Source organism: Panthera pardus, unplaced genomic scaffold (genome assembly GCF_024362965.1).
Source record: "Panthera pardus isolate Hobbes unplaced genomic scaffold, ASM2436296v1 HiC_scaffold_8, whole genome shotgun sequence".
NCBI lineage: Eukaryota > Metazoa > Chordata > Mammalia > Carnivora > Felidae > Panthera > Panthera pardus.
The window spans coordinates 88,838,246-88,865,679 of NW_026527013.1; the positions used below are offsets into that span (position 1 = coordinate 88,838,246).

The 27,434-nt window shown below is 36.1% G+C and overlaps 1 protein-coding gene across 3 annotated transcripts in view; it reads right to left on the minus strand.

Moving 5' to 3' along the window:
• SEMA3D (semaphorin 3D) overlaps window positions 1-27,434 on the minus strand; it is a 198,111-nt gene that overhangs the window by 65,232 nt on the left and 105,445 nt on the right. For all 3 annotated transcript variants that reach the window (XM_019443165.2, XM_019443166.2, XM_019443164.2), the window contains exons 4-7: window positions 21,407-21,469; window positions 12,182-12,301; window positions 7,139-7,232; window positions 4,229-4,357 (exon numbers count right to left, since the gene is read on the minus strand). In XM_019443165.2, the coding sequence (XP_019298710.1) occupies window positions 4,229-4,357; window positions 7,139-7,232; window positions 12,182-12,301; window positions 21,407-21,469 (406 nt within the window). The remainder of the gene's footprint in view (window positions 1-4,228; window positions 4,358-7,138; window positions 7,233-12,181; window positions 12,302-21,406; window positions 21,470-27,434) is intronic.

Here is a 27,434-nt window from a genome sequence, read left to right on the forward strand (position 1 = left end):
TCTCTAGTGCCTAAAACCAAACCCACATTCTCAGTTTGCTATTGCATAACATGACATGCAAACATGAACCCCGTCTGTAAATGAGGCTCCAAGAGCACAGGACGTGCAGTCAAAAGAGCAGAATTTGGTTGGATCACATAATGCATTATAAAATATATATTTAAAAAATGTCTAGAGCAAGAGAGACATCCCTGAGTGTTAATCTCATATCTACTAGGTATCTATGAACAATATATCTGACTTCTAATCTATCCTCAAATATAAAATGGGAATAGTAATTCTCTCAAGATTATACCACTAGATAAAATAATACTTCAAAAGTGCCTAAAATAGTGACCAGCATGGATACTATATAAAATAAATTTGAAACAGAAGAGAAGGAAATGAATTAACAGACAATAAAATAGTGTCAAGAACCCAGGGATAAGGTGATAAAGACCTATAGAAAGATGGTGGTCATGAAAAGAACAAGGTCGATAGATATTTTAAAGGAAGTAAAGGCCTCTAGTGATAGATAAGATAAAGGGGACCGGGGAAGAGGAAGAAATCAAAGATAACTTCAAGGTAATAGGGTAGACAATGTTTAGAAAGTTAAGACAGAAATCAGGAAACTGGTATTGAAGGGCAGATTAGAAAGGGAAAACAAGATAATTTTAAATTAGATTCACAGGATTTTGGTTTTTAGATCCAATTAGTCTTTTATATATCTGTATCTGTATCTGCATATTTTTAAAGAAACTCAAGCAAAGGATCACAACTTGTAACAACTTGTTAAAAAAAATCAAAGTACATTAGTGGCACTAATATACTTTATTAGGCTTAAATATCTTTATTCCCATATAAAACAATCAGTTTCTTTCTTTTAAACTGGGATGAAAATGTAAGGTACCCCCCAAAAAAATTCTTAAGGGCTCTGAGTTGCAGAAAAAGGTTTGGAAATACAGTTTTAGGAAGAAATGGAACACAGGAAGCAGTTGAAGTTCTGAGAATGGATGAGCTCACAGAATTACCATGTAGACAGAGAGAAGGAAAGGTGGTCAATAGAAATGCTAAATAGATGTCAGTGAATCACAGAGGATTCAGCGTTTTAGTCCAACCTCCTGCCTTTCTCACCTTCAAGAACAATAATAATGATGGCGATGACAATATTGACACTGAACTGCTCTTAAAATTGTCTTCCATCAGATTTCCCAATATGATCTTCCCTTTATGATCTAATTTAATCCTTAGAACACACTGTGAATAACTATTATTATGCCAAATTTTTGACTAAGAATTTAGATGCACAGAAAGGTTTGACCAAGGTCACAAAGTGATATTTAGGCTTTAAGCCGAGGTAAGTATATTCTACAGAAACACAGCTGTGATTCTCATCTAGAGTAGGACACTTTTGAGAGTTACAGAACATTAGAGGAAGACTGGAAATGTCCGGGGCAAACCAGGTTATATGGTCCCCTGGGCCATTAACCACTAAGCGATCTGCCTTGAAATGTCCTAGAACCATAAATGTTAGTTCTCCTAACTCTTAGTCATTTTCCTGCATTCAATCCATTGAGAATTCTCTACTGTGTATCCTTTCTCCTTTCTTCCTTTCTGCTGACTTCTCTCACTGCAAAGTTTTCTCAGTATCCAAAATCTCTTGAATTCGACCTCATATTCTTGGCTTCTTCTATTCCCAAACAAACATCTTCTATTTCAAATATTTGTTGCTGTATATTCTCACATCCGTGTCCACAGTCAATACTTATGTTCCTGTCCCACCTTTTTCCCGTTTCCTTACAATGGCTTCTTTCTCTACCCCCATTCTCCTTTAATTTTCCCTTCATGCTACTGCCAGTCACCTTTATAAAAAACAAACAAACAAACAAAAACAAAGATCCATTTCCCTGATTAAGTTCAGGGTATGGGTGAAGGGGGTCAAAAGGCACAAACTTCCAGCTAGAAAATAAGTAAGTCATGGGGATGTAATGTACAGCATGGTGATTATAGTTAATACACATACTGCATATTTGAAAGTTGCTAAGAGAGTAGATCTTAGAAGTTCTCTCACACACAAAAATATTTTCAACCCTGTATGGTGATGGATGTTAACTAGACTTACTGTGGTGATCATTTTGCAATATATACAAATATCAAATCGTTATGTTGTACACTTGAAACTAATATAGTGTTATATATCAATTATATCTAAAGAGAAAGAAAGAAAGAAAGAAAGAAAGAAAGAAAGAAAGAAAGAAAGAAAGAGAAAGAAAGAGAAAAGAAAGGAAGAGAAAAGAAAGGAAGAGAAAAGAAAAGAAAAGAAAAGAAAAGAAAAGAAAAGAAAAGAAAAGAAAAGAAAAAGAGCTTAACCACAGCTAACTTCCCCATGATTTCAGGATATTTACAGTTTTCTAGCCCCATCTCCCACTCTCTTCTGATGCTTCGGGCAGTCATCATCAATGAGGTCAGTAACCCTCCCATGTAATCTTTGCATGCCCAGGAGCAGAACAGCATTCAGTATGCCAAGGGTCCTCAAATGTTGTTTATTAAATGCTAAACCAACTCAAGGCTTCCTAATTTGTAATAGTCTTCACACAGCACTCAGCACAGCATGCTAGTCAAATAAGAGTTGAATAGAGATTCTCTACATTTATTAATTCAGCAGTGCTGCAGACCTCTTTATGGACATGCCATTGTTAAGGAATACATAGAATAATCTCTGAAAAGAGTGGCAATATGGTTTTTGCCATCCCGAGACTGAGAAAGAAAATCTATACTTCATTTTGGGCCGTAAGTATATCTTGTTACCTAAACAGATAGGTACGTTTTTCTATTGGGTAAAATCTATGAAGTCCGTCTCAAACCAACTATTTTCACAAAAACCTCACAAAGCTCAAGAAGATAGTCTTGCCTTGTACAAGTGTAAAGAAATTAATGAGTAATCACATAGCTGGAGATATTCTATATTTGTTTTCCCCACTAATAGGGTTCTCTTTTGGCCAAGGGAGATCCTATTGTTGGGTAAACAAATGGTTCAGGAGGTTTTGACTAAAGAAATGTTTTAAAGTGTTTTCCCTTTTGTTTATGTTGTCACTGCTCAAATGATACTGAGAGATAGAGAGATAGCCCCTAGGAAATGTCTACCCAGGCCTCCCCCACTAAAACCCAATATTTATGGTGGGAATGAGAAATGCTATCTGCCTGCTTAGACAGTAATGTTATGTTATTGTGCCCCACTGTGCAATAAAGTTCTATGATAATTAGAAAACATTGGACTATCATGCCAAAAATTGACCTCCTGTACAGCAGGAGAGAATAAACAAAGAAGTAACAAACATAAATTAATTAATTAATCAATTAATTCATTAGTGGATTTTTTTTATCTCAGAGTTCTGTGTGACCTATAAACAAAAAAGTCATCAGAAAAAACAATGTCAATATTAATATGCTTTAAATTCTGAAGGGACACATCAACCCAAATCAATTATCTTTAAACAAAAGAAGTCAACATTATAACCTAACCTGTTTTCATTAGGCTCATAGACAGTATTTGGCTTAGTCATTAAAAACCAGGCTGCAGGAGGGGCATCTGGGTGGCTCTGTTGGTTAAGTCTCCCACTTTGGCTCAGATCAGGTTCTCACAGTTTGTGAGTTCGAGCCTCACATCGGGCTCTGTACTAACAGCTCAGAGCCTGGTGCCTACTTCAATTCTGTCTCTCCCTCTCTCTCTCTGCCCCTCCCCCGCTCACACTCTGTCTCTGTCTCTCAAAAAAAGAAAGAAAGAAAGAAACATTTAAAAAAATTTAAAAAACAAAAACAAAACAAAACAACAACAAAAAACAGGCTGCAGGGGAAAGACTGCCAACTCGAACCCCGGGCTCCATAACTGACAAGTTATAAGAACTTGACCAAATCACTCTACCTCAGTTTGTTCATCTTTAAAAAGCACATAATAATAATGTATACCTCATATGTCATTGTGGACATTTAAAAAATCAATTAGAGCATGGAACAGCGTCAAGGACAACAGCACACTGTCAGTACATGTCAGCTATTATTACTGTATACACAACAGGGCCTGGAGAGCTGTCTAACTTAGTGGGGAATTATATCAAATGCATTTTATTGTGTTAAGCTAAACCACGTATCCCAAAACACATTTGAGTGAATAATAATGAGCTTCTTATCTACCCAAAAGCAAAGGCAAAAAAAAAAAAAAAAAGAAAAGAAAAGTCAGAAAATCACTAACCATTGAGCCAGTAGTGCTCTGAAATGTCAGTTCTGATGTAATGGTGGTCGTGAGTAGGCCCAAGGGACCGCGTGAATGCGGTATCTTTGCCAAGGAAATCAGAAGCTGTTCCAGAGTAGAGGTACTCATCTGAGAGGGAGAAGAGAATACATAAGACTATTAAGCGTACAGCAGCAGATACTGTTTGCAATATACTACATTCAGTGCATGAACAGGAGACGTTTACTGCTTAACAGGAGAAGATACACTGTGTCATAAGTATCATGTTCAAATTCTGAAAATTTGCATGGTCATAGAAAATATAACTCCATGAACATTGCAAGCTGACGCTAGACTCCTGAATATAAAAATGGCCAAAGACTTCCGAATTAATCATTGCAAGTGCATGCGCTTCACTTATGAATAAGCTCTTCCTTCTTTTCCCTCTCCCCCCAAATAGTTCAAGGATACGTCATAATTAGGAGTTTGTCTTTGTAGCAACACATGCAAAAAATATTAAAAAGCAAATGCCATAATGAGGAATGGATTGTGTAATTAGTATTTACTTAACCGGCACAACCCCAATGACCACAACTTTTCTGTGCCTAACCTCTGCTGAAAGGGAGCTTTCAGCACTGAAGTCATTCTTTGTAATTATAACATGTTGCATTCCTTGGAGCTAATCACATCTCTAATGGCTCTGATAAACAGGAATCCCTGAGAAGGCAAAGATGTGGCTATTACGGCATACCGAACTTCTTTGTCCTGTTATTTATGTAAAATGCATATCCATGTTTTACTGGAGACTGAGAAGTGGGGGGTGGGGAGGCAGAGGAGAAAGGAGAGGAGAGAAGAAAGAGGTCTGGGGAGGAAGAAGGGAAGGAGAAAGATGGGAAGGAGGGGAGGGAGAAAGAACAGAAAGCAGAGATGGGGGAAAAGGGGGAACAGCAAGGATTGGGGCAGAGAAGCGGAGGGGGTAGGGGTTAGTGTTCCCTAATGCCAGTCAGCATTTGGAGGGGGAGAGAGAAGAATGCTGTCCCTACAGCACAAAATCCTGCCTCTTTGACAGCTAAGCCTCTATTCGAGAAACCTTTGTAGTCAACAATGTTCAGTACACCTAACAGACCAAAATTAAAAAAAAAAAAAAAAAAGCTAATCTCTACAGAGGATTTAGATTTTTAAACGATTAAATATAAGAAGAACTAAAGACGTTTTATCACTAAAATCCAATTTTCCACAGAAACATTATCTTTAAAATTCTGGCTTCCTATAAGTGGTCGACAGAGTTCCTAAATCCTCTGATTATATCCATCTAAATTGTCTCCCAATGAGCTATTTGAGTCAACCAATCTAATAATGACAAGCGTCAATTTCGAAAGGGAACAATGTAAAACCAAACAAAACACAAAAGAGAGAAATCCAGTTAGGTAAAGTAAATGTAGATACGATACTACTTTCATCTCTTAAAGCATTCCCCTAAAATACACGGTAAATAACACTATTTCACTGTGGGACACGTTTTTAAAAATGGAAGAGCAGACATACCAACATCAACAAAGACATTACCTGGTAAGAGTAAAGGAAACAAACCATTCATTTCAAACATATAACACTGTGGATATCTGAACATTTTGTCAGGAAAAAAAATGGTATGTTTCAACCTAAAAATTTTATCTGTCTATCCAGGCTTTAAAACTGTCTTCTTTGTATTTAAATCACTTAGGGATTTGTAAGGGGGGGGGGGGGTCGGTCACCAATGCCTACAATCCATTGTTTTTATTAAGGATCTGTCAGCCCCACTTGACAGATCAGAATCCCAAATCATCTATCTCCCTTTCTGAGGATAATGACTGAACATTAGTCATACAATTTTCAAAACACACAAAAACACACACGCTTTCACTTCAAAGGAAGATCACTAGTTCTCACTAGGTGAAAATTAAAATGCCATGGTGCTTCACTCTTATCGTCTATTCAAACATTTGATAGACAAGTTAAATAAAAAGAGAGCAAAGTCATGAACGAAACCAAGACAAAAGGAGTCCTTATAATGGTTGAAATTCAGAGGTCGTGCCGACATTCCTCTGAACAGACTTCAGACCACACGGTACTGCGTGCTTTAAACAGGATAGTCACCTCTCAATTTGAATTTATGATGTAGACAAAGCAAGAGAAGATTGAATATGTTCGCAAACATTTTGCATTTCCATGAATACAATCAAGTTAGGGTGAAATTGGAAGAAAAAGTCTTACAACATTCTATCATCTGTATTCTATACTATCTGTATTCTATCATTTGTTTTATTAATTTATCCACTATATCTTACTATTAATTCTTCCACTCAATTCTTCAACATATTTTGTATTTTATCATCTTTAAAGAATTGCTAAATTTAACTTCCAAAGTAAGCCAAACAGGACATAGTGTAGTATAAGAAAATCTGCCATCTAAATACAGAATTATAGAACAAGTAAGTACGTGTCATTTGCATTAAAAAGAATTCAACCAGAAGTTCATTTAAAAACTGTGCAGAGGGGTGTCTGGGAGGCTCAACGGGTTAAGCGTCTAACTCTTGACTTTGGCTCAGGTCATGATCTCACGGTTCATCTCATGGTTTGTGGGTTCCCAAGCGCAGCCCTACTTGGGATTCTCTCACATGCTCTCTTTCTCTCTCTCTCAAAATAAATAAATACACATTTAAAAAAATAATGAAAGTAAATAAAAACTGTGTCGAAATGAAAGATTGCTGGGGCCTCACCTAAGGATAAGGATGCTAAATATAGAGACTTGGCACTAAAATACTGTAACCAAATAGCCAGTGAAAGAGTAATCCAAAATAATCTTTAACACAGCAAGAAACTGTGGTTTAATCTACACATACCTTTTCAGAAAATCACCTAAAAGCAAGAACAGCCTGCCGTTGCTCTTACCTGTCATTACCGAAGCAAAAGGCTGCTGAGGATCAAAAGGACATTTCAGTCTGCCAGACTCCAAATTATGTGTGTCTAGTTTGAATATAACTTCCTGTTATGAGAAATATTAACACAAGTGAGATTTTTTAAAACAGCAGAATCAGCAAGAAGATAGGAGATAAGAACTAAACTCTAACTCATTAATTCAACAAAAACTGATTGAATATAGCATGTGCATCAGGCTGTGCTCCTTAACTCTTTAGCAAATATTATTTCTGGCATGGCTCAATTCCCATGGCTTGGTCTGTGTTTGCCCAAAGTAGTAATGATAATACTGAATTAATTTTTCAATCGGAAGTGGTAATGCAATCAATTCACTAAGTCTGGACCGCTCTCATTATCAAAATCACCATCAAGCATACATATTTCTTAAGCCTCAAAACAAATTCACTGAGGCTAATAAGCTAATTTCCTCATTTAAGAAATGAATTTATGGGGAGCCTGCCTGGCTCAGTCAGTGAAGCATGCAACTCTTGATCTCGGGATCATGAGTTCAAGCCCCACGTTGGGTGTATAGAGATTACTTTAAAAAAGAAAAAAAAAAAGGAAGAAATTAATTTACTATAATAATTATACTTTCATTACTATTGCAGTTTGTTTACTCAAGCATCTGCAACTATACCAAAATAAGCTTGTGACATTTTGTAATTTTAGAGACATAAAAGCATTCTAAGACAGGGAGTACATTTACAGAGCTGTTGATACATGTGGGCCAAAAAAAAAAAAAAAAAAAAAAAAACCCTGTTGTAGTATTTTCACTATTATGAAAACACTGTACACATTAAAACCACATAGTTATTTTGGCTGAAATATCTATTTTTATAATAGTGGCCACAGACAGAATGACATTGGCAGACTTTTAATATTCAGGAAAAAACAACATCTTAAGTTGAACTTTCCAAGAAAAATATGAATGTATAATGAATATGGCCCCATGAGTTTGAGTGTTTCATAACAATGACAACACTACCATCCAGCAGAAAGGCTGACTCACCCCACATATGCACTAGTTAGAGAATCTCAGCATTTCAGACATTTTCTCTACATGGTGTATCTACCAAGTTATATCAGAACACACATGTAATAAGAAAGGAATATTTAAAACTACTTATCTAGAAAGTAAGCAAGGAAGCAAAAAGGATAGAGGAAATTGGATTATTTGTTGTGTGATGCCGTCATTTTAGATTTGTATATTTCTTCTGAACGGAACCAATGGTAATTACCACCTAATTAAAAAATAGTGGTAGCAATTTAAATTGCATGATTGTCAAATGCTATTTCATCGTTTTAAGTAAATGCACTTTAATGCGAACAGGACAAGTCCCTGCTGTTAATAGGTATTAACCATGGGCCAGGAAATTTATGTACATTATCTCACTGAATCCTCACCATAAGCCGAAGGACATAGCTACTTTAAGAGTTCCAGCTTTACCAGTGGAATACTGAGGCTAGAAGGGGTTAAGTATCTTGTTCTGTAACATATAGCTAGTAAGAGGCAAAGAACTCTCAAGGTTGTCCCCAAAATTCATGCTGTTAACTAATTTCATCTAAGAATTTCAAACCCGTGGATTTAAAAACGTGTTGAAATCAACTTGTAGACCCACCATGACCGTGTAATATGGTCAAATCCAAGTATGTTTGGTTAGAACAGGCCAGCTAATGACAACCTGTGATAGTGTAGCCTAAGCACGAAAAAAGTCCAGTGAGAACACATTTAGGGCATGCTTCCCAACTGGGAATGGGGCTAGAGATATGTCAGGGGGAAAAAAAAAACAAAAACAAAAACAAAAAAACAAAAAGACACCTGCAGACAGTGGCTCTTATGTATGTTTAAATATCATTAAGAGCACATTATTTTCCATAGGTCAAACAGAACTGTAGACCCTAAAGCCTATAATGGGATATTGTAATGGGACAGGAAGTAAACTGAATCCTGGTGTGCCAGAAGATTATAGTAAAAAGCTAAGAAAGAAAAACCAAGAAAACCAGAGAGTGGCACAGTTAATCAAAAGTACTGGATAAACGCTCATAATTGTACAGACTTCTGTTTTTAAGATGTTTCACTTCATTCAATTCTCAAGATAAGTCCATAAAATTGGTATCCGTGAAGGCTTAGTTCAAGGTCTCTCTTATAATCGCCTGAGGAAAGAAAATATCAGGAAAGCAAGTTTCCTTAAGCCAGAGTCAAGGACACCAATAAGAATATCATGTAAAAAAATCATGGTTGATTAAACTTGCCTTTCCAAGATAAATGGACTAAATTACATGACGCTAACTTTTGAGACAGCTTCAGTTTTATAAGACTTGTCCTATTAAATTCCCTAAGCCTAATTAATTAAGCAAAATGTACCTATCTAAGCTGTGCACAGACATATGTTGTTGAAGTAGAGAGATAAGCATGATAGGAAACATTTAATCAACATAGCAACGAGGCAAAGTTATTATTAATACCACCCACAATTAAAGAGATATGCAGCAGCATAGGGGAGATCCCAGAGCAAAGAACACACTTACAATGTAATTACTCAACAACTATCAGGTATTCTCAGTGTCACAGAATATATATATATATATATATATATATATATATATATATATACACATATACACACACATACACACACACACAGAATAATATATATATTGAATGTGTGTGTATACACACACTATACATACACATACATGCATAAATATATTGCAGACATTATTTTCACATGAAGTTTAAACATACACTTTTAAAATCCTTGCCTTTTTGCCTTTCTGTGTTCCTACTGCCTAACATGACTGAGTACTAAGTTATTGGAAGGAAGCAAGTACTTGGCCAAAAGCATTTTCTCATTTTCTCCTCAAAATAACTCTGTGAGATAGTTTCTATTATTATCATTATCTTTTTCCTAAATAAACAGAAGCTTGGAAATTTTATGCAGGGTGGATAAGACTATGGAGCTGGTACATGGCTGAAGCCATAATTCAAACCCTGGCTCCCCATGCGCTAACTATTAGCTGTTAACAACTGCCCTGACTTCTGTCCTGAAATCCGGATCCAAATGCCCAGTTGGTATGACCTGCATTTGTCAGATGCAGAATGTACAAAACCAACTTACCATTTCCCTCCCAAACTTATTACTATTCTCACCTCAATAAGTAATACCACTCTCCGATTCACTGCCAAAGACAGAAATCTGGCATTCATTTGAGGTTTTTTTTTTTTCCTCTTTCTTCTCACTGCCCCAGCCACACTGCACAGTAGTAGTCCTCAGAAAGGGACTTCCCATACTTCTCTCCTCCATCCCTTCTATATATTGCTGGTTCCTCTTTCCAGCCACTTTAGGAGCAACTTTATCTAATAATCTAAGAGCCTTCTAAATTCGTTCTGGAAGGACAAGGAATTCCTGGGACTCACAATTCATTTAAAAATTTAACCATCTTCAAGCAGCATTGCCGTGCAATTACCTGTACTCCTGACCAATGGAAAACACACAAGATTCCATATCCCTGCTCACTCATAATTCTCGCGTTCACAGAACTTATAAATCTGACTGCCCCGGGGCTGCTTGACAGTCCCAAGCTAAGTAATTAGCTCCATCTAAATTCCCTTTCAGCACTTGTGACTTTTAGGAGTTAAAGAACACTATTTGCACCCCTCAGCAAGTTGTGAGTTTGGCCTTTAGCCTCAGGCCTCAAAACACATCCAAGCTGTGGGGCTATCTCATATAATTACACCCTATGCTATGAGCTACTGTTATATATTACCCTTCATCAAAGCTAGGCAAGAGAACATTACACCAGCAACAAAGAATGATGGATTCAAGTTGCCAAGTCTCCTAGTGGTTCAGAGATTTAACTATGAAAGTTGCTTTATTTTCAAAAGGTTGAGAATGGGCTGGTTAGACGAGTTGGTTAGAGAGGAAAATTAATCCAGCCACAGCTGTGGGTTTGATCTCTGCATGAATCAGTTAAATCAATGTAAAGAAACTTGTTCCATACGCCTAGACTTTGCTTTCAAACACACAGCCAATTATCCTGCAAATATGCGTGGTTATTCACAAGTAGTATATACATAAACATAAGGATGACAGTACAACCCATCAAACCCATACAAAGAAGCAATTTAGAGTATGTATTCTGAATCTCAGGTGGGCATGCTTGCTTTGGAGACAGACTGCTTTGGTCCAATTCCTTGCCAGACCACTTATTAGCTGGGAGATTTCAGGCGTGTTATTTAATTCCACTGAGACTCCATTTTTACTAACTTGTAAGTTGGGAGTTACAAAGGTATTAACTTCAATTAAGAGTGTCGTGAAATTTCAAAGACACCATCCATGTACAGTGCCTGGCACAGTCCATGACCCAAAGAAGGTGCTTTAATGTATTAGTTATTAATTAACTTACTGAAATCTGCATGCTTCTCATTTATTAAAATGCTCACTGATAGCTGGAATATATTATTCCTAACTTAGTACAACCTTTATTTCTACTATGTCAATTTGATCTGGCAGAAATCATGAGTTCAGTGTGCTAATGACTACTTATACGATTTTAAGACAATAATTAAAATCCTCTGTGCTTAGTGTGCACCATTGTAACCATACGTAACAGGTCCAAATTTGCCAAATGGGGAAAATGAAATTATTTATAAGATACAATTCCACTGCAAGGCCTTATGGGATGTGGATTTTTACTAACAGCAACATACTATATAGATCTAATTATAATGGAAACTCAAGAGAAAATAACGACATACATAGAGCCCACAGAAAACAAGCACTTTCAACATTATGCCCTTTTAATTTTAATCTTCTCATTAAAAAAACTTCTAATAAAAATGTTATTAGGTAGATAAAGTGTATAATCAAAATGGCAATCCATCAGATGGTTGGGAACGTGAGTTCTTATAAACTGTATGCTTCAAATTTTATATTCAAATCTGACTGCTTCATGTCAAAGACATTAAGTAACATTATGACAACTAACTGTTTTCATTCTATTTCATTATATTACCTCCTTGTAGACTCCAAGATCAATATAACCACATATTGGATGAAATGCTCCAGTTCCACACACATAAATGTGAGTTTTGTTGTAGGGCTGAAGTACACGGATGAAATTTGCACATTCTGTCTATTGGACACACAAAAAAATAAAAGCATTAGCACACAATTCACATTTTTGAAAGATTATGATTCATACCACCTGCCTTCCAAGTAGATAAATTATCAAGAATAGCAGGAAAAATGAAAAAAAAAAGATTTATGAGAAGTCTTTAAACATCTGTTTTAGCAAAGGAGGCAAAACATATTAGAAACTGCCTTAAACGAGCGACTGAACCTGTCTGAAGTTTTACAGGTTTTGAACTAATCAGGGTCTTAGAACATACATCTCTATAGGTATTCAAGGGGCCCAGAGAATGTATATAAACAGAATGAGATATCCATACGTTGCTTCATGAATCACCTAGAGAACAAAACCTGTCACATTCTGATGTTCCCACATTGTCTACTGCTTACAACATCAACTGTCTCAGCTCCACTGAGCAAAACACTGAACACAGACGTGTATTCCCATATATGTATTCCATTCTTATTGGGTGGAATGCCCTATTACTTTATTTCCACTTATTTTCAATGTTACAGAGCCTTTAAGACTCAAATTAACTCCTGCTTGTTCTAAGAATCTTTTGTTTTTCCCATACGTATTTTTACACGGGCTCAAAGTTTTGAAGAGATTTATAGATTCCTGCTTGTTTTGCATATGCTTAGTCTTAGAAATATTTCTTTGCATTATTATTATTATAACTTAATTATTATCTTAGTTACTTATAAATAGTGACTCAATATTTCAGAGTAGTCATTTCTGTTATCATACATTACTTTTCTATTTACCTCTGATAAATAATTCCTTATCTTTACATAATTATCGGGAATGATCTTAACTACGGCTTCATGGTTCCCAGACCCCAAAACCCTTGAGAAAACACGGGCTGGAGTATACTTTTATTCTAGATTGATTCTATCTAGGAGATGAGTGAGTGTTCACTAAGGAAGGAAGAAACCTAATGAAGCCACTGGGATTCATAGGAAAAGTCTAGTTCTTTCCTACCTGAATGTCCACGATTTCCTCACCAGTCAGACCTTGACCTAGTGGTCACTCTTATTGGGTTGTTAAGAAGGAATGTATTACCAAAAACCCCAACACCAAAAAACAGTGACCTAGTGGCTTTTAAAATTACATAAAAGTTTCAAAAGCAGACAACTTAACTGACAAGATTCTTATGTGAATTGTTAAATGATGTAACATTAATAATTATTATTTACCCTGATTTTTTAAAATTATGTTTTTATTTTATTTTTGAGAGAGACAGAGCATGAGTGGGAGAGGGGCAGAGAGAGAGGGAGACACAGAATCCGAAGCAGGCTCCAGCCTCCAAGCTGTCAGCACAGAGCCTGACGCGGGGCTCCAACTCATGAGCCGTGAGATCACGACCTGGGCCGAAGTCGGACGCTTAACAGACTCAGCCACCCAGGCACCCAACCCTGATTTTGATCTAAATAAAATATCACTATCCCAGTGGCTACCCAGATTTGAGAGTGAAAAGCTATGTCTGCATCTCTGTGGTACAGAGTTCCTTGTCCTTAGTACTTCCTTCAGCCAGCTCGCCTTGCAGTTTGATGTCTTGAGATTTCATAGATGCCAGTTAATAAAAGATGTACATTCTAGCGTAGAAGAATGTCACAATGAACTCATGGGGCTTTCTGTTCTCTGCTTCGCTATAACCAAAGCAGTTGCTTAAGACTATATGAAAAGACAATATCACTATCAGTCCCTCGGGCACCTACACAAGAAAAGGATGTTTTTTTATCAAGCGGGCAGACTTCGCACTCTCTAATGGGGCCACTGCATATGGTTACTTAGGTTGTATGCTGAAAAAACAAACAAACAAACAAAAAAGGCACATCTAAATGTGCAAATCACACTATCGACATCTTTATCATTTTGAATATTTTCATATGTTTTGTATATGTTCTCATATATTTACTATATGCAAACTCTTAATAAAAAGGAAATTATTTACTTATCTATCTATCATTTATTTTATTTTATTAAAAATTTTTTTTTTACATTTATTTATTTTTGAGAGACAGAGAGAGACAGCATGAGCAGGGGAGGGGCAGAGAGAGAGGGAGAGATGGAATCAGAAGCAGGGTCCAGGCTCCAAGCTGTCAGCACAGAGCCTGATGTGGGGCTCAAACCCATGAACCGTGAGATCGTGACCTGAGCCGAAGTCGGACGCTTAACCGACTGAGCCACCCAGGCACCCCTCTAATATTTATTTTAGAGAGAGACAGTGTTTGAGTGCGAAGAGGGACAGAGGGAGAAAGAATCTTAAGCAGGCTCCATCTCAGTGCAGAGCCTGACGTGGGGCTCGGGCCCACGACTCTGGGATCACGACCTGAGCTGAAATCAAGAGTGTAATGCTCAACCCATGGAGCCACCCAGGCACCCCTAAGAAAGGAAAAATTTAAATTCACTAAGACAGTTTTCTAGCAAATAGCCTTGCTTAACAAAATCCTACTGTGTCAGTTTTCCACCTTTCTATCAATGTGTCTGATGGAGAGAACTTATTTTCTATGTGCACAAAGGCACCATAGGGGACTCGCTTCGTGTTCTTTAATATCATGTTAGGCAATCTCAAATGCAAATCTAATTCCGACAGTACATATGCCACACTAATGATTTTGAACAAATAACAGAGATGAGAGCAGCCAAGACAAAAAGTGGAAAAAATGTCTGTGATCACCAGATAAGGTGTAACGATGGCTTCCTCACTATGATGACAGGTTTTAGTATTCTCCGGCCTTTATTTGGCTCACTCATGCTCACTGAAGGGACTTTTATTTCTTGATCTTTCCCCCACAAAGAGATTTATGCAAGGTAAGATCTATACAAGGAACAGTCCACAGGAAAGGGAAGAGCAGAATTATACTGCTGGAGTGAGGAGAGATGGATTCACTGCCCATTATTTCATCATTTTTTAAAAAGCTCAGTTTTACGAACAGTCATAGAATTTAGAGGGTAATTGTTGTGAACTGAGTATTTGTGTCCTCCAAAACTCATTGGTTGAAACCCTAAGCCCCTCAATGAGATGGTAATAGGAGGTGGGGTCTTTGGAGGTAATTAGCTTTTGGAGAGTAGGATCATCATGGTGGGATTAGTGAGTGCCCTTATGGGAAGGAACAGGAAGAACTCTCTTCTCTCTCTCTCCCTCTCCCCCCTCCCCTCTCTCTCTTTGCCATGTGAAGATATGATGGATCATGGCCATCTGCAAGCCATGAAGAGAATTTTCATCAGGGACCAAGTCTGCCTGCACTTTGATCTTGAACTTAACAGCGTCCAGAACTGTGAGAAATAAATGTCTATTGTTTAAACCACCTAGTTTACGATATTTTGTTATAGTAGCCCACACTGACCAAGACAGTAATTTTACAAGATCCTGACATACATATTTGTATAAAAAAATAAAACAACTCCCTTTCCAGATTATAAATTATAGAGTCAGAAAGATTGGGGACTATGAGAGACATAGCAATTGTTTCAAAAAGGCTAATAAGCCAGGGTGAAGTTTAATACAGAGGAGACAGAATCACACCTGAAATATTTCACATCCTTGAACTTGTGTAGGAGTACTTTATTAAAATGCAGCCAGTCCTAGAAAGTAACTTACTATGTTAGTATCTGACCTGGTGAGATATTAGCAGTGATTTACTTATGAAATCCCTCCCGCATCCCAGATTGGGCTGACATAGAATAGAACAATTTATGGGTGAGTCCTGAATTGTCTGACACTTTATGAAAAAGTCAGTTCTGCTCAAAGTGTTCAGTAGTGAAGTTGATAGAAGGTAGTTCCTGAAGGCAATGAAAAGGGTTGGGTTGCTTGAGGGAAAAGAAATCTGGGAACAAAGATCCTACAAGATCAAGTTTTGCTTAAATAGCAGGAGCAATGATTAACTTGATTTAATTCACTTAGCAACCTGCACGGCTATTAATGGTAGCATAATTCTGTGAGGCATGAAGAAAGATAACTTTGAGAAGCAGCTTTTTTAACTTCCCCTGAAATCTGGCTAATTTGTCAGCTATTCCCCACAACTGCAAGGGTGGTCACATGGGAACAAACAATTCAATTAAGTGAGTAATATACTCAACTTTGGAAAAATACTGAATTTCTCCTTCCTTCCTTATTCTTCCCACCTACTCTCCTTCCCTCCAACCAACACTCCCATTGGAAGAAAAAGAGAAACAGAAAATTTAAAACTAGTATCAACTTTCTAATTCTCCCAAATAACATTTCAATATTTTACCTCACATATACATTTATTCGTATATATGTAATTAAATAAGTAAGACAAATATAATACTGAATTAATACTCAGAAGAAAAAGCTAATATATATTTGTATTACATGTCAGCACTTGGAATTTGAGTTTCTCCCTAGACACCTGAAAAAAAAAAAAAAAAGAAAACAGAAATCCAGTAACTATAATACTCTAGACTTATATATAGTCCAATTAAATCTAATATAGCTTTATATATGTTTCTGATAACTAACTTATAATTGCAAATTTTAACTTATTTAGATTACATATGGAAAGACACTCGTGACTTAGGAATCTGGTTTGTTTTCACTTTTAGTATATTTTGCAGAATAATAGTGATCATCAAATATTTTGGTCATCAGTATAGTCTTTTCACATGCTACAGGTCAGGTTTGTCTAAAAGACCTCAGAATAGAATCCAGTCTACACAGGTAACTGTTTAGGTCTTACAGTGCTGAAAACATTTTCATTAGTTGTTGAAACCTCAAAATAAATACATGAAAATACAAATATCACATTTCTCTCTTAAAAATGGAAGATCCAAAGTAGAAATTTCTACAGAGCAAAAACTAGCTGTAGTGCCAGGACAAAATAAAATACTTTAAAGAGAGAGAGAGAGAGAGAGAGATGCCTATTTAAACATTTAAAATTTAGTAGCTATAGCTCAATGGTAAATATTTAAAATTCAAAAGTCTACAGACCAAATAGGATAACTGGAAAAGAATATTTTCTATGTAAGGGGATCACAAAGTAATAATAAACTGTATATATATATTTTTTTCTGGAAAACATGTATAATAATACGATACAACAATATATATATCTTAAAAATCTGTAAATAACCAGTAAGGAAAAGGCAAACACTAAAACTTAAAAATGAACAAATTATAGGGATATGATATCCTACCAAACATAAAATATTTAGTACTTCTAGTAATGGAAGAATTTCAGGCAAAAATAACAAAAATAACTGTCTTTTTGTTGGCCAAGATGAAATACATTTATTTTATTCATTTACGTATTAGCATTAAATATTAACCACACGTTGTACCCACTATTAGCAAGAGTAGGGTAAAATAATATCCTCTCACCAGCACACATTGCTGGTTAAGGCACAAAGGCATCAACTTTCTGGAGGGTAATTTTGTGATGGGCATAAAAACTTTTATATCCTAAAAAAAAATTATATCCTTTGACCAGTAATTCTACTCAGTAATCAAAGATGTTCACAATATTTATGTATAAGATTTTTCACGTGAAGCATCACTTACAAAAGTTAAAAACTGGATATATACCAAACTTCTAACAATAGAGGATTGATGAAATAATATATAAAGGAATGCAGTGTAGCTATTAAAAGTAGTGTTATAAAAAGGAATTTAATGACATGGGAAAATGCTCATGGCAGTCTGCGAAGCAAAAAAAAAATGTTGTAAGGGACTATGTATACAATGATTTCATTCTGAAAAATAGTAAATAGATAAGATAGAAGAATAAACATCAAAACGTCACCAGCTATCTCTGGGTAATGTTCATGGGGGAGGAGATATTTACAGATGACGTCCATGTAATTTGCAAACTTTCTACAATGAGCACTTTGTTTCACTTTTAGATGTTCTTTCACAAAAAGAAGAAAGAATGTAATCATAGGACGTTACCCATGGAAGATCCTTGAATTCTACGTAATGTCTCTGTTGACGAGGTTGTGTGCCTCTAGGGTTAAGATGACAAACAGAACCCAGGCTGCCCACATCCTGTGTGTTCTTTTGCCTGGACTGAGCTGTTTACTCCACTCTTTATAGTCAGGACCAAAGACACTTTTTTCGTGACTTTCTTTTGAAAAATATTCTAAGCAGAAACAAAATGCTATCAAATAGCTTCCTGCCACTATTTCCTTTCTTTGGACTAAACTGGAGACTGGTCAAGAAAGGGGAATAGTTCCCTTTTGTATCCACATCTTCCATTCCATCCCCACCCCAATTAGCTAACTTTCATTATGGTAAATAATTCACTATTTTTCAGTTATATAGTACCTTTGTGTAAAGGGACAGTCTTTCCAAACACTTGTTAATCCTAAAAGCACTCTTGGGAAGTAGGTAAAAATTACTAGAGAGAAGGGAGGAGAGACGGTAATGCCAAAGGCAGTAAAAGAGGTCAATAAAACCACACACTTGCCTCAGTTTTCTGTTGGCTGAAATCTATGCAATGCTGTAAATCGAGGCTCTATTACGGGATATTGAAGGGGAAGTGATTTGAGGGGTGCAGTTTGAGGGGTAAGGTTTTCAGACCTTATATGTAGAATTCAGACGTGTAGATCACAGTGTTGTATAAGTAAGAACACGGACTATGGGGCAAGACTTCTAGATTCAATTCACGGTTTCACTATTTATTAGATGTGATATTGGGCAACCCATTTAATTTTTCTGGGTTCAGTCTTTTCATCTAGAAAACAGTAAAACTTTGCATTTAGTATGATTAAAAGGATTAAGGGGGCTTATAAAGCATTGAAAGCAGTTCCCAGAGCATAGTAAGTGCTATAAAAGTGTTAGCTATTCTTAGTAATTCTAAAATATATTATTTTACAGTGACAGATTAAAAAGAAGGAGGCGAAGACTTGTATTATCCCCACATGATTCAACATCAAACTTTACAGATTTCAGTACAAAGGGAAAAGCTTCCCATATCTCTAATCTCGGGGTAGCAGTAGGTGTGCTTCAAGGTTAGAGGTGATTACTAGCTCCCAAATACAACTCAACTGCAAGGATAGGTTCCATATATTGGGTCATATATGCTCTAGGATCCCACCTCCTGAAAAGTTTATCACCCTTTGCTTTAACTTAATAATAAGGGCAACTGAGTTACTATATAACTGGGAGTAGTGAACATAATGAAATAAGAACACTGTCACAATTGAAACCTTCACTGATTGTTTGACCTTGAGTATTTACCCCTCATCTGCTCCATGGGAATATTGACATTAGTTTATTGGAGGAAATTTAAACCACCCTTTTCCTATTGTCCCCTTTTCATGCAGTCAATACTGGGAAAATACAAAATATTTTAGTGTTCATACTGTGTATGGCATGCTCTTATTGTTATTAAATTAATTTTGAAGCCTCTCATAAATACTGCATCTTTTTTCCCCACAAATACAAAAAAAGTATTGAGGATTTGCAGAGCTGAGCACCCGCTCAGTAGGGTAGTGAACAGGGTGAAGAGATTAGAGACATGGGAGGAAGAATATATTTTGGAATAGTTTGATCTTTTTCATTTCAAGTAAAATAAATGTGACAGCTGTTTCCTGTTGCATTTGCTGCTAACACCCCCTGATATATTTCTATTAACATCAATGTGCCTGCAAAGACCACATTTAACATTAAAGGAATACAAAGTCAGGCATAATCAAAAGTTTTCCTTCCTGTTGTTTTGATTATTTTGTTTTGCAGTGTTGTTACTGAGTATTAAAAACTCCATGATAGCAGATACTGTATCCTTTCATATATATTGTTATGGACATATTTACACTCTAATAAGTATTTGTTGAATAAACAAAATGGGTGAACAAACCAGTTGTCTCAAATTCTTAGTCTTCTAAGCTTTCTCGTAATTATATTAGGCATCATATGGCATGTTGTTTTATCACATTGATCAAGTGAGAATTTTTATACCTCATTATGCTTTCCTATATATAACACACACTATTAATTGTTATTAAATATAAAGCATTGCTCAGCAAAGCACCCCTGCATTACTGTGTTTACAGCAACATTAGAGAATACTGTAAAGGAAGCCTCAGGATATCCATGTTTCTGCTCAAGGTTTAGAACCTCTTTTCACCTTGAGTTGCATTCAGGAAGCGATTTATTTTGTCAAAAACAAAAAATCAAAAAAGAAAGGAATAAAGAAAGAAAGAAAGAAAGAAAGAAAGAAAGAAAGAAAGAAAGAAAGAGGAAGAGAAAGAAAAAGAAAGCAAGCAAGCAAGTGAGCAATTCTCCCTGTCACCACAGTATAAGAAGTCAGGGCAGAACACAGAGCATCAGTCCTGAATCAGAACCCTTTGCTGAGAAGAGGCAGAAAGAGCCCCAGCCCTCTTCTGTTACTGGTGGAGATAGAACAGGCAATGCAGTGCGGAGGAGAACGCAGAACACTGTGGACAGTGCAAAAGCAATTCGGACAGGACCTCCTGGCCACACACACAAAGCAACTAGGTTAGTCACATGTATCTAAGGGTTTTCTCTGGTCCATAAGTCAGCTTACACCAGAAGTTTGTATTAGAACTCCATTATTTATCCTTTATAGGTTGCGTCATATGATTACGCTTAAGTAAAGTTTGGAGTACATTACTTCTGGTTCTTATTCCAGAATTTATGCCATTCATTTCACCCAATCTTTCTTAATATGCCAACTTTTGAAATTCTTCTAGAGGCCATAAGTTTAATTGTAACCCAAATTAAATTAAGTATCAATTGTGTGTTTATGGTGCTGCAGAACCTCATGACTTTGTGTGCATTTCCAAAATCCATGCATATAAATGACAAATGTAAAATCCTAGAAATATAATATTTTCTGACGATCTATTTTTAATGTTTTAGGTGCATTTCTGAGATTCATGTGAAGAAAATAATAATACTTACAATTAACACTTCAGAAAGTCCTGTATTTCTAAATTTCTGAGAATAGTGTTATTCCTTTTGGCAAGGTAGAAATATTTTATATCTTCTTAATCTTTATAGAGAATATTAATGCAGTCTTAAAAATAATACACTGATGCCAATAATTCAATAAAATCCAATAAAAATTTTACTATCATATCAGTACCAGTTCAACAAAGATAGTTTTAAAGTCTCGTACTTACATTGGCATCTTTCCCGGCTAATTTACATAATTCCACTCGTTCCTTCGCAGCGGGCCAATAAATCTGTAAGACATTTCAAAGTGTGTCAGAATCTGAATATCTAAAACACCTTACAATTCTAATTAGGAAAATGAGTGTGTGAAGCTGAAGAGTGGATGTCAAACTATGGGCATGTTATAGATATGATGTAAGAATTTTGAGATTTAAATATTTTCCAAAGCCACCATAAAAAAATAAAATGAACTGCAGAACTATCTATTTGCATATTATAATCTTCTAATTTCTTTTCAAATGTACTTAATAATAGATAAGTTATGTTGAGAAGGCCATAAAATCTTATTGTGGTGTCAGCAGTTCAGGTTCGCATCTGTTTAAGTAAGAGATTTTATTCATGCTGTTTTTCTGTGGTCACTCAGAGTGGTGGTGCATTATAAACATGTGCAGCGAATGTTGGAAAACGGCACTTGGTTACAAGCAAAAGTTATCACTCCAAGTCAAAGACCAGTGTGGATTTCCTGGCAATATTTAACGCGTGCGGAGCTCACACGCATCTTTCACTTAGTTAAATATTATACATGCTTCATCTTACTGAAATCTCACAATGACCCTATGAGATGGCTGGACTTACTCTCCTCATTTTCACATCAGAAAACTTATTCACACAGCCACTAAAAACATGTCACGGGCCATGAACATAGTCACCAGCAAAGCCAAAATATGACCCAAAGTCCGTCTCCTGAAGTAGGGGGGTCTCCACCACTATATAATAATTATTATCTGGGCAAATGATTAAGGACAAGGGCAGCAAATCCCTTGGTTCGTAGCTCTTAATCATGCTTTAACTGTCTTGAATTTATTACAAAGGTTTTGTTTTGTTTTTAACAAAGTTTAGGAATTCTGTCAAGAAGGTTTTGCAAATGAAGTTTCAAACAGTTATTTTACTCCATTAGCTTAAAGAAAGAAATGCTCCCTGTTAAGCTACAGACAAGAAGAAACAAGAAAAGCAAATTCTGAGTTACTTATTATATATATATATATATATATATATATATATATATATATATATATATTCCAAGAGCTCTGATAAACTTTTATTATGTTTCTCACCAATGTTAGCCGAAAATGTTTTAATAGGCAAGGAAAAAAAGAAAATATCTTGAGGGAATGCACTGAAAAAGCCTTGTTAAGCCTGGAACTCACAAGTGACTCAGGAGTCACAAACGTTTATATGGTATTATCTTCATAGTGAGATTTCAGGGTTTTATGTCTCTGAGTAAAGAAGAACAGAGAATACCACTCAAACTCGTACTAGACAAATTCAATAAAATAACTAAGAGTTTTAAATGAAGTAAATGCTGCAAATTACATGCTGCAAATTGCAAGCCTAAGGTGTACCTAGACAGGGTGGCTGACCGGGAGTAGGATCAAATGATGAGTTAAACTCGATGTGGTTCACAATAAGGACCTAAAGATGCTATTTATTCCAAACTGGTTTAATTCTCGGCAATTATACTTTCACACAATTCTCAAGAGTAGCCGTCCATAAAATATAAATAGACTACAGTAATAAAAAATAATATGGACAGATCTTAGCAATTTGCTATTAGGTAAAAAAAAGTACAGTCCCCCAAATTACAAACAGAATGATCCACTTAGAATGTCAAAAACAACTAAAAGAAAATAGACACTTTTATCATATATGTAGATGCAATAAATATGTAAAAATGAAAACTAGGGGGTGATGAATACAGCATTCAGGAAAAAATGGTTGTCCCAGACTGGAAGGAAAAAGACAAATTGGTGGTAAGAAACAGATTATTTATGAGATCTTAGCTTTTGTTCTGGATGGTGCCTTTTCGGGTATTTGATGCATAGTTTAAAATAACTAAGCAATTCAAGTTAGTAAATAAATTAATCAAAACGGGCCATGCATAGGCCAAAAGACAACAGTCAATCATCCACCCAGAATCATGAGGTCTTAAATAAATAAACGAAAGAGGAGTAAAAGTATTTATGTTGAGAGGGAGGGAGGTAGAGAGAGAGAGGGAGAAAGAGAGAGTGACAGAGAGAGAGAGAGAATGGGGGAGGGGCTGTGAGAGGGAGAGAGAGAATCCCAAGCAGGCTCCACACTGTCAGCATGGAGACCCTACGAGCCCTCCATGGGTCTCCACGCTGGGCTTGAACCCAGGAACAATGAGATTATGACCTGAGCCAAAAACTCAGCCGACTGAGCCACCCAGTCTCCCTTCTTCCAGTTGTTTTTTAATTGTTTGTTTATTTGTAATCATTAGTAGCAGAAACACTGAAGCCACTGTTCTTCTCCTCTCCTTTAAAGGTGTCATCTTGAATTTATAGTAACTTTGCTTTGTATTTGGACCTATGAGCTCAATGTATCCTCTCTCAAGGTATTTTTTTCTTCGATGATTCATTTTTATTATTATCTTTAATTGTGATAAAATATCCGTAACATAAAATTTACCATCTTAGTGGTATCTGGGTGGCTCAGCCAGTTGAGCATCTGACTCTTGATTTCAGCTCAGGTCATGATCTCATGGTTCATGGGTTTAAGCCCCATGTCAGGTTCTGTGCTGACAGTGTGGAGCTTGCTTGGGATTCTATATCCCTCTCTCTCTGCCTCTCCCTTGCTCTCTATCCTTCTCTCAAAATAAATAAATAAACATTTTTAAAAAATTTACCATCAGAGCTATTTTTACAGTTCATTCAGTATTGTCAGGTATATTCACTTTGTGCAAACAATCTCTCGCAAAACTGCAACTCTAAACATGCTGATCTAGAATATTATAGTGATTTTACAGAGTATCACTTTGTATCATTGGACTGAAAATAGAAGGTACACAGAATGCATATCCACCATCTGTCAATTGGTTTAATCTTTAGCTCATTTTATTTGGTCTCTAGTCAAGATGAATATTTCTTTGAGTCCTTTCAATATGTCAAATCCTATTCTTTTCTGTTTTTTTTTTTTTTTTATGATGGTAAAATTCACTCACATTTCAGAAATAAACTTAGAACAGATAGTTATGGATATTTGTTCTAATATAAATATCTTATTGAGGGGGCACCTGGGTGGCTCAGTCGGTTAAGTGTCTGAATCTTGATTTCAGCTCAGGTCATGATTTCTTTCATGGATGTTTGTGAGATCGACCCCTGCATTGGGCTCTGCGCTGACAGTTGTAGAGCCTACTTGGGACTCTCTCTCCCTCTCTCTCTGCCCCTCCCTCTCTCTCAAAACAAACAAATAAACTTTAAATATCTTATTGTTATAAAGTCTATTAAAAAAGGGAAAATATAAAATTCTTCTATATTAAGTAAATAAGACATAAAGAAGAGAAAGATTATCACAGGGTTTTCGTTTGTTTGTTTGTTTTGGTTTGTTTTTTTTTACCTTGAACCAGTAGAGTGAGTGACTGAGTTAAAAAGTAGGTCATGACATAAATGTTTCTAAAATTGATTTTGCATATATTTGTAGGGGCTTCAAAAGTGAGTTATTTAAAGAGTGACAAAATGTGGAAACAATCTTTATAACTTCTTTGCAATCTACATGAAAGCTCCAAAGTCAGCACAGAGTAAGTACTATTCATAAATTATTTGTTCATTACACATATAATTACAAAGGCCCTCTGTATGCTGGGCAAGGTGTGGCATTGAGTCAGGAAGATAGTTCTGTAAACAGATAAGGTAACCACATTTTCTTGGGAGATACAAAGTGAGCAGAGAGCTCAGAAGATGGAAACTGTGCTCAGGGAGCATCCAAGGGGCCCCAAGGGCAGACCAAGATACAGGTCTCTATTTTTGAACCACTGTTTTCACTTACTTGCGCTTAATAGCTTAGTGTGGTTTAATAGTTTTGACTCTGACTTTTTTCTTAAGGATTTGACACTAGTAACTGCAGATTTATTTTCCCTCTTTGCAAAGGAATACAAATCTCTAAAAGATGTTTTCATGGTTTTTGTACATTTTCAGTTATTAACTGTAAGTCATATAATTGTAAATTGAATTGATTGTAAGTCACGTAATTGTAAATTGAAATGTGTCATCCTAGCTAATGAAGCAATAAAACTAAAATTACAAGCAGCAGAGAATCAAGTGTTTGATTAGTGGGTAAATGTTACACAAAGATACTCAAGCACTGAGAATTCGTTGGGCTCCAGAAACCAATTTTAATAAATCTTTTAATCTTTGTTTATAGAGGATATTTTTCCCCGAATGTTATCTCACTTTTCATCATTCTCCTTCAATCCCATAAAGTCTAGGCCCTGTTAAAAATAGAAATTATCCTTTAATCATTATTATTGAAGAGTAATTCTAAGATAGTATCACAAAGATAATTTTACTTTTTAAGATAACATAAGCCTTTAAAATAAAGATTCATTAAGATTATATACTGCCTTATTTTGATACAATGCTCTCAAGAATTCAGAAATCACAAAAAGAGTTATCTTAATATCAACAACCTAGGAGATATCTGATTGTCTTCCAGACTGGAAACATTTACTTAAAAGGGGGGAGAAAAGAATCATTGTAGTCGTGCCAATATTTAAAAGCTATCATTTTAATTATGATTTATGGTGGGATTTTCTTTTACTTGCCACCTAGTCATTAGAATAAAGCATTTTTTAAAATTCCTTTTAATTCCTTGTTTGTAAAGAATTTAAAGAAGCAAAATTTCACTTAATGCAACCTAAAAATATAATAAAGCAAAACAAAAAATAAAAACTACCAACAAGCCACATAGTTACATGGGGTTGGCAGAAATATGTTCAAATAACATTTTTGTTTCTCAAAATCTTTTGAAGTGGCATAATACTGTGACACATCCATCTCTATCTGTGTCTATTTATAGAAAAACCTTCCGCCAATTCTGTATTTTTAAGGACAAACTGTGTATGCGCATGTGCATATCTGGGCGTGTGTGTGGTGTGCATGTCTGTGTGCATACGTGTGCATATGGTATATTGTGCATGTGTTTGTAGGTGGACAGAGAGGGGTAACAGAGAGAAGGGAGAGATTCACACAGATACATCTAGCGAGAGATATTAACTCTGACCATAGAACAACATATTTCATGAATATTTCCAAGTTTCAGCATGGTTTTCAAAAAAAATGAACATTTATTCATTTTTGAGAGAGAGAGAGGGAGAGAGAAAGAGGGAGACATGGAAAGAGAAAGAGCATGAGTGGAGGTGGGCAGAGAGAGAGGGAGACACAGAATCCGAGCTGTCAGCACAGAGCCCAACACAGGGCTCAAACTCATGGACCGCGAGATCATGACCTGAGCTGAAGTCAGAAACTTAACCAACTGAGCCACCCAGATGCCCCTAAGTTTAAGCACGGTTTACACAAAAGCCCAAGAAATACCTGAGATCCTGAAATTATTTCAGTTGCCCAGTCAGTACCCTTAAAATACAATGTCCACAAAATCTATAAAAGCCCTCTTGATCATTAATTAGGTAATGTGAACAGCTTTGAAGCAGTGGTTATTAACAATTTCATGACTTCTGAATTTATCAGCAATAAAATGATACATACATCTCCTTGAACTTGAGAACATGGTCCATGCGGTGTCATGCCATACTAAAAGCGGCACAAGCAAGACAAACAAAACACGTACCCCTATCCCTTAAAGCTGATGCAACTGTACTACTCCCTCAGAAAGTTACCCAAGGATATTTTTCTTTCATTTATCAGACAGAGATGTACCAAAGCAGAGACGATACTTGCATAACTGCCATATTAATTGTTCTGAAATATTCCCACAGAGCACTCGTTCACAACTAATGGGGTATGATGTACCACAGTCAGGTTGTAAGGCTGTCACTTTGGTGCAAGTAGTCTTCGGAAGCTTGGCGCTTAGATGTCAAGGATTTCAAATATGTAGAAAGCTTACCACTGGTCTCTCTACCCACATGGAGGACAGACATCAGAAAGCAAACATCTTTTCTGAAGATCCGAATAAGCCCAGTAATTTCTCTCAACATAATTATTGAGGGTATAACTACTAACTGAA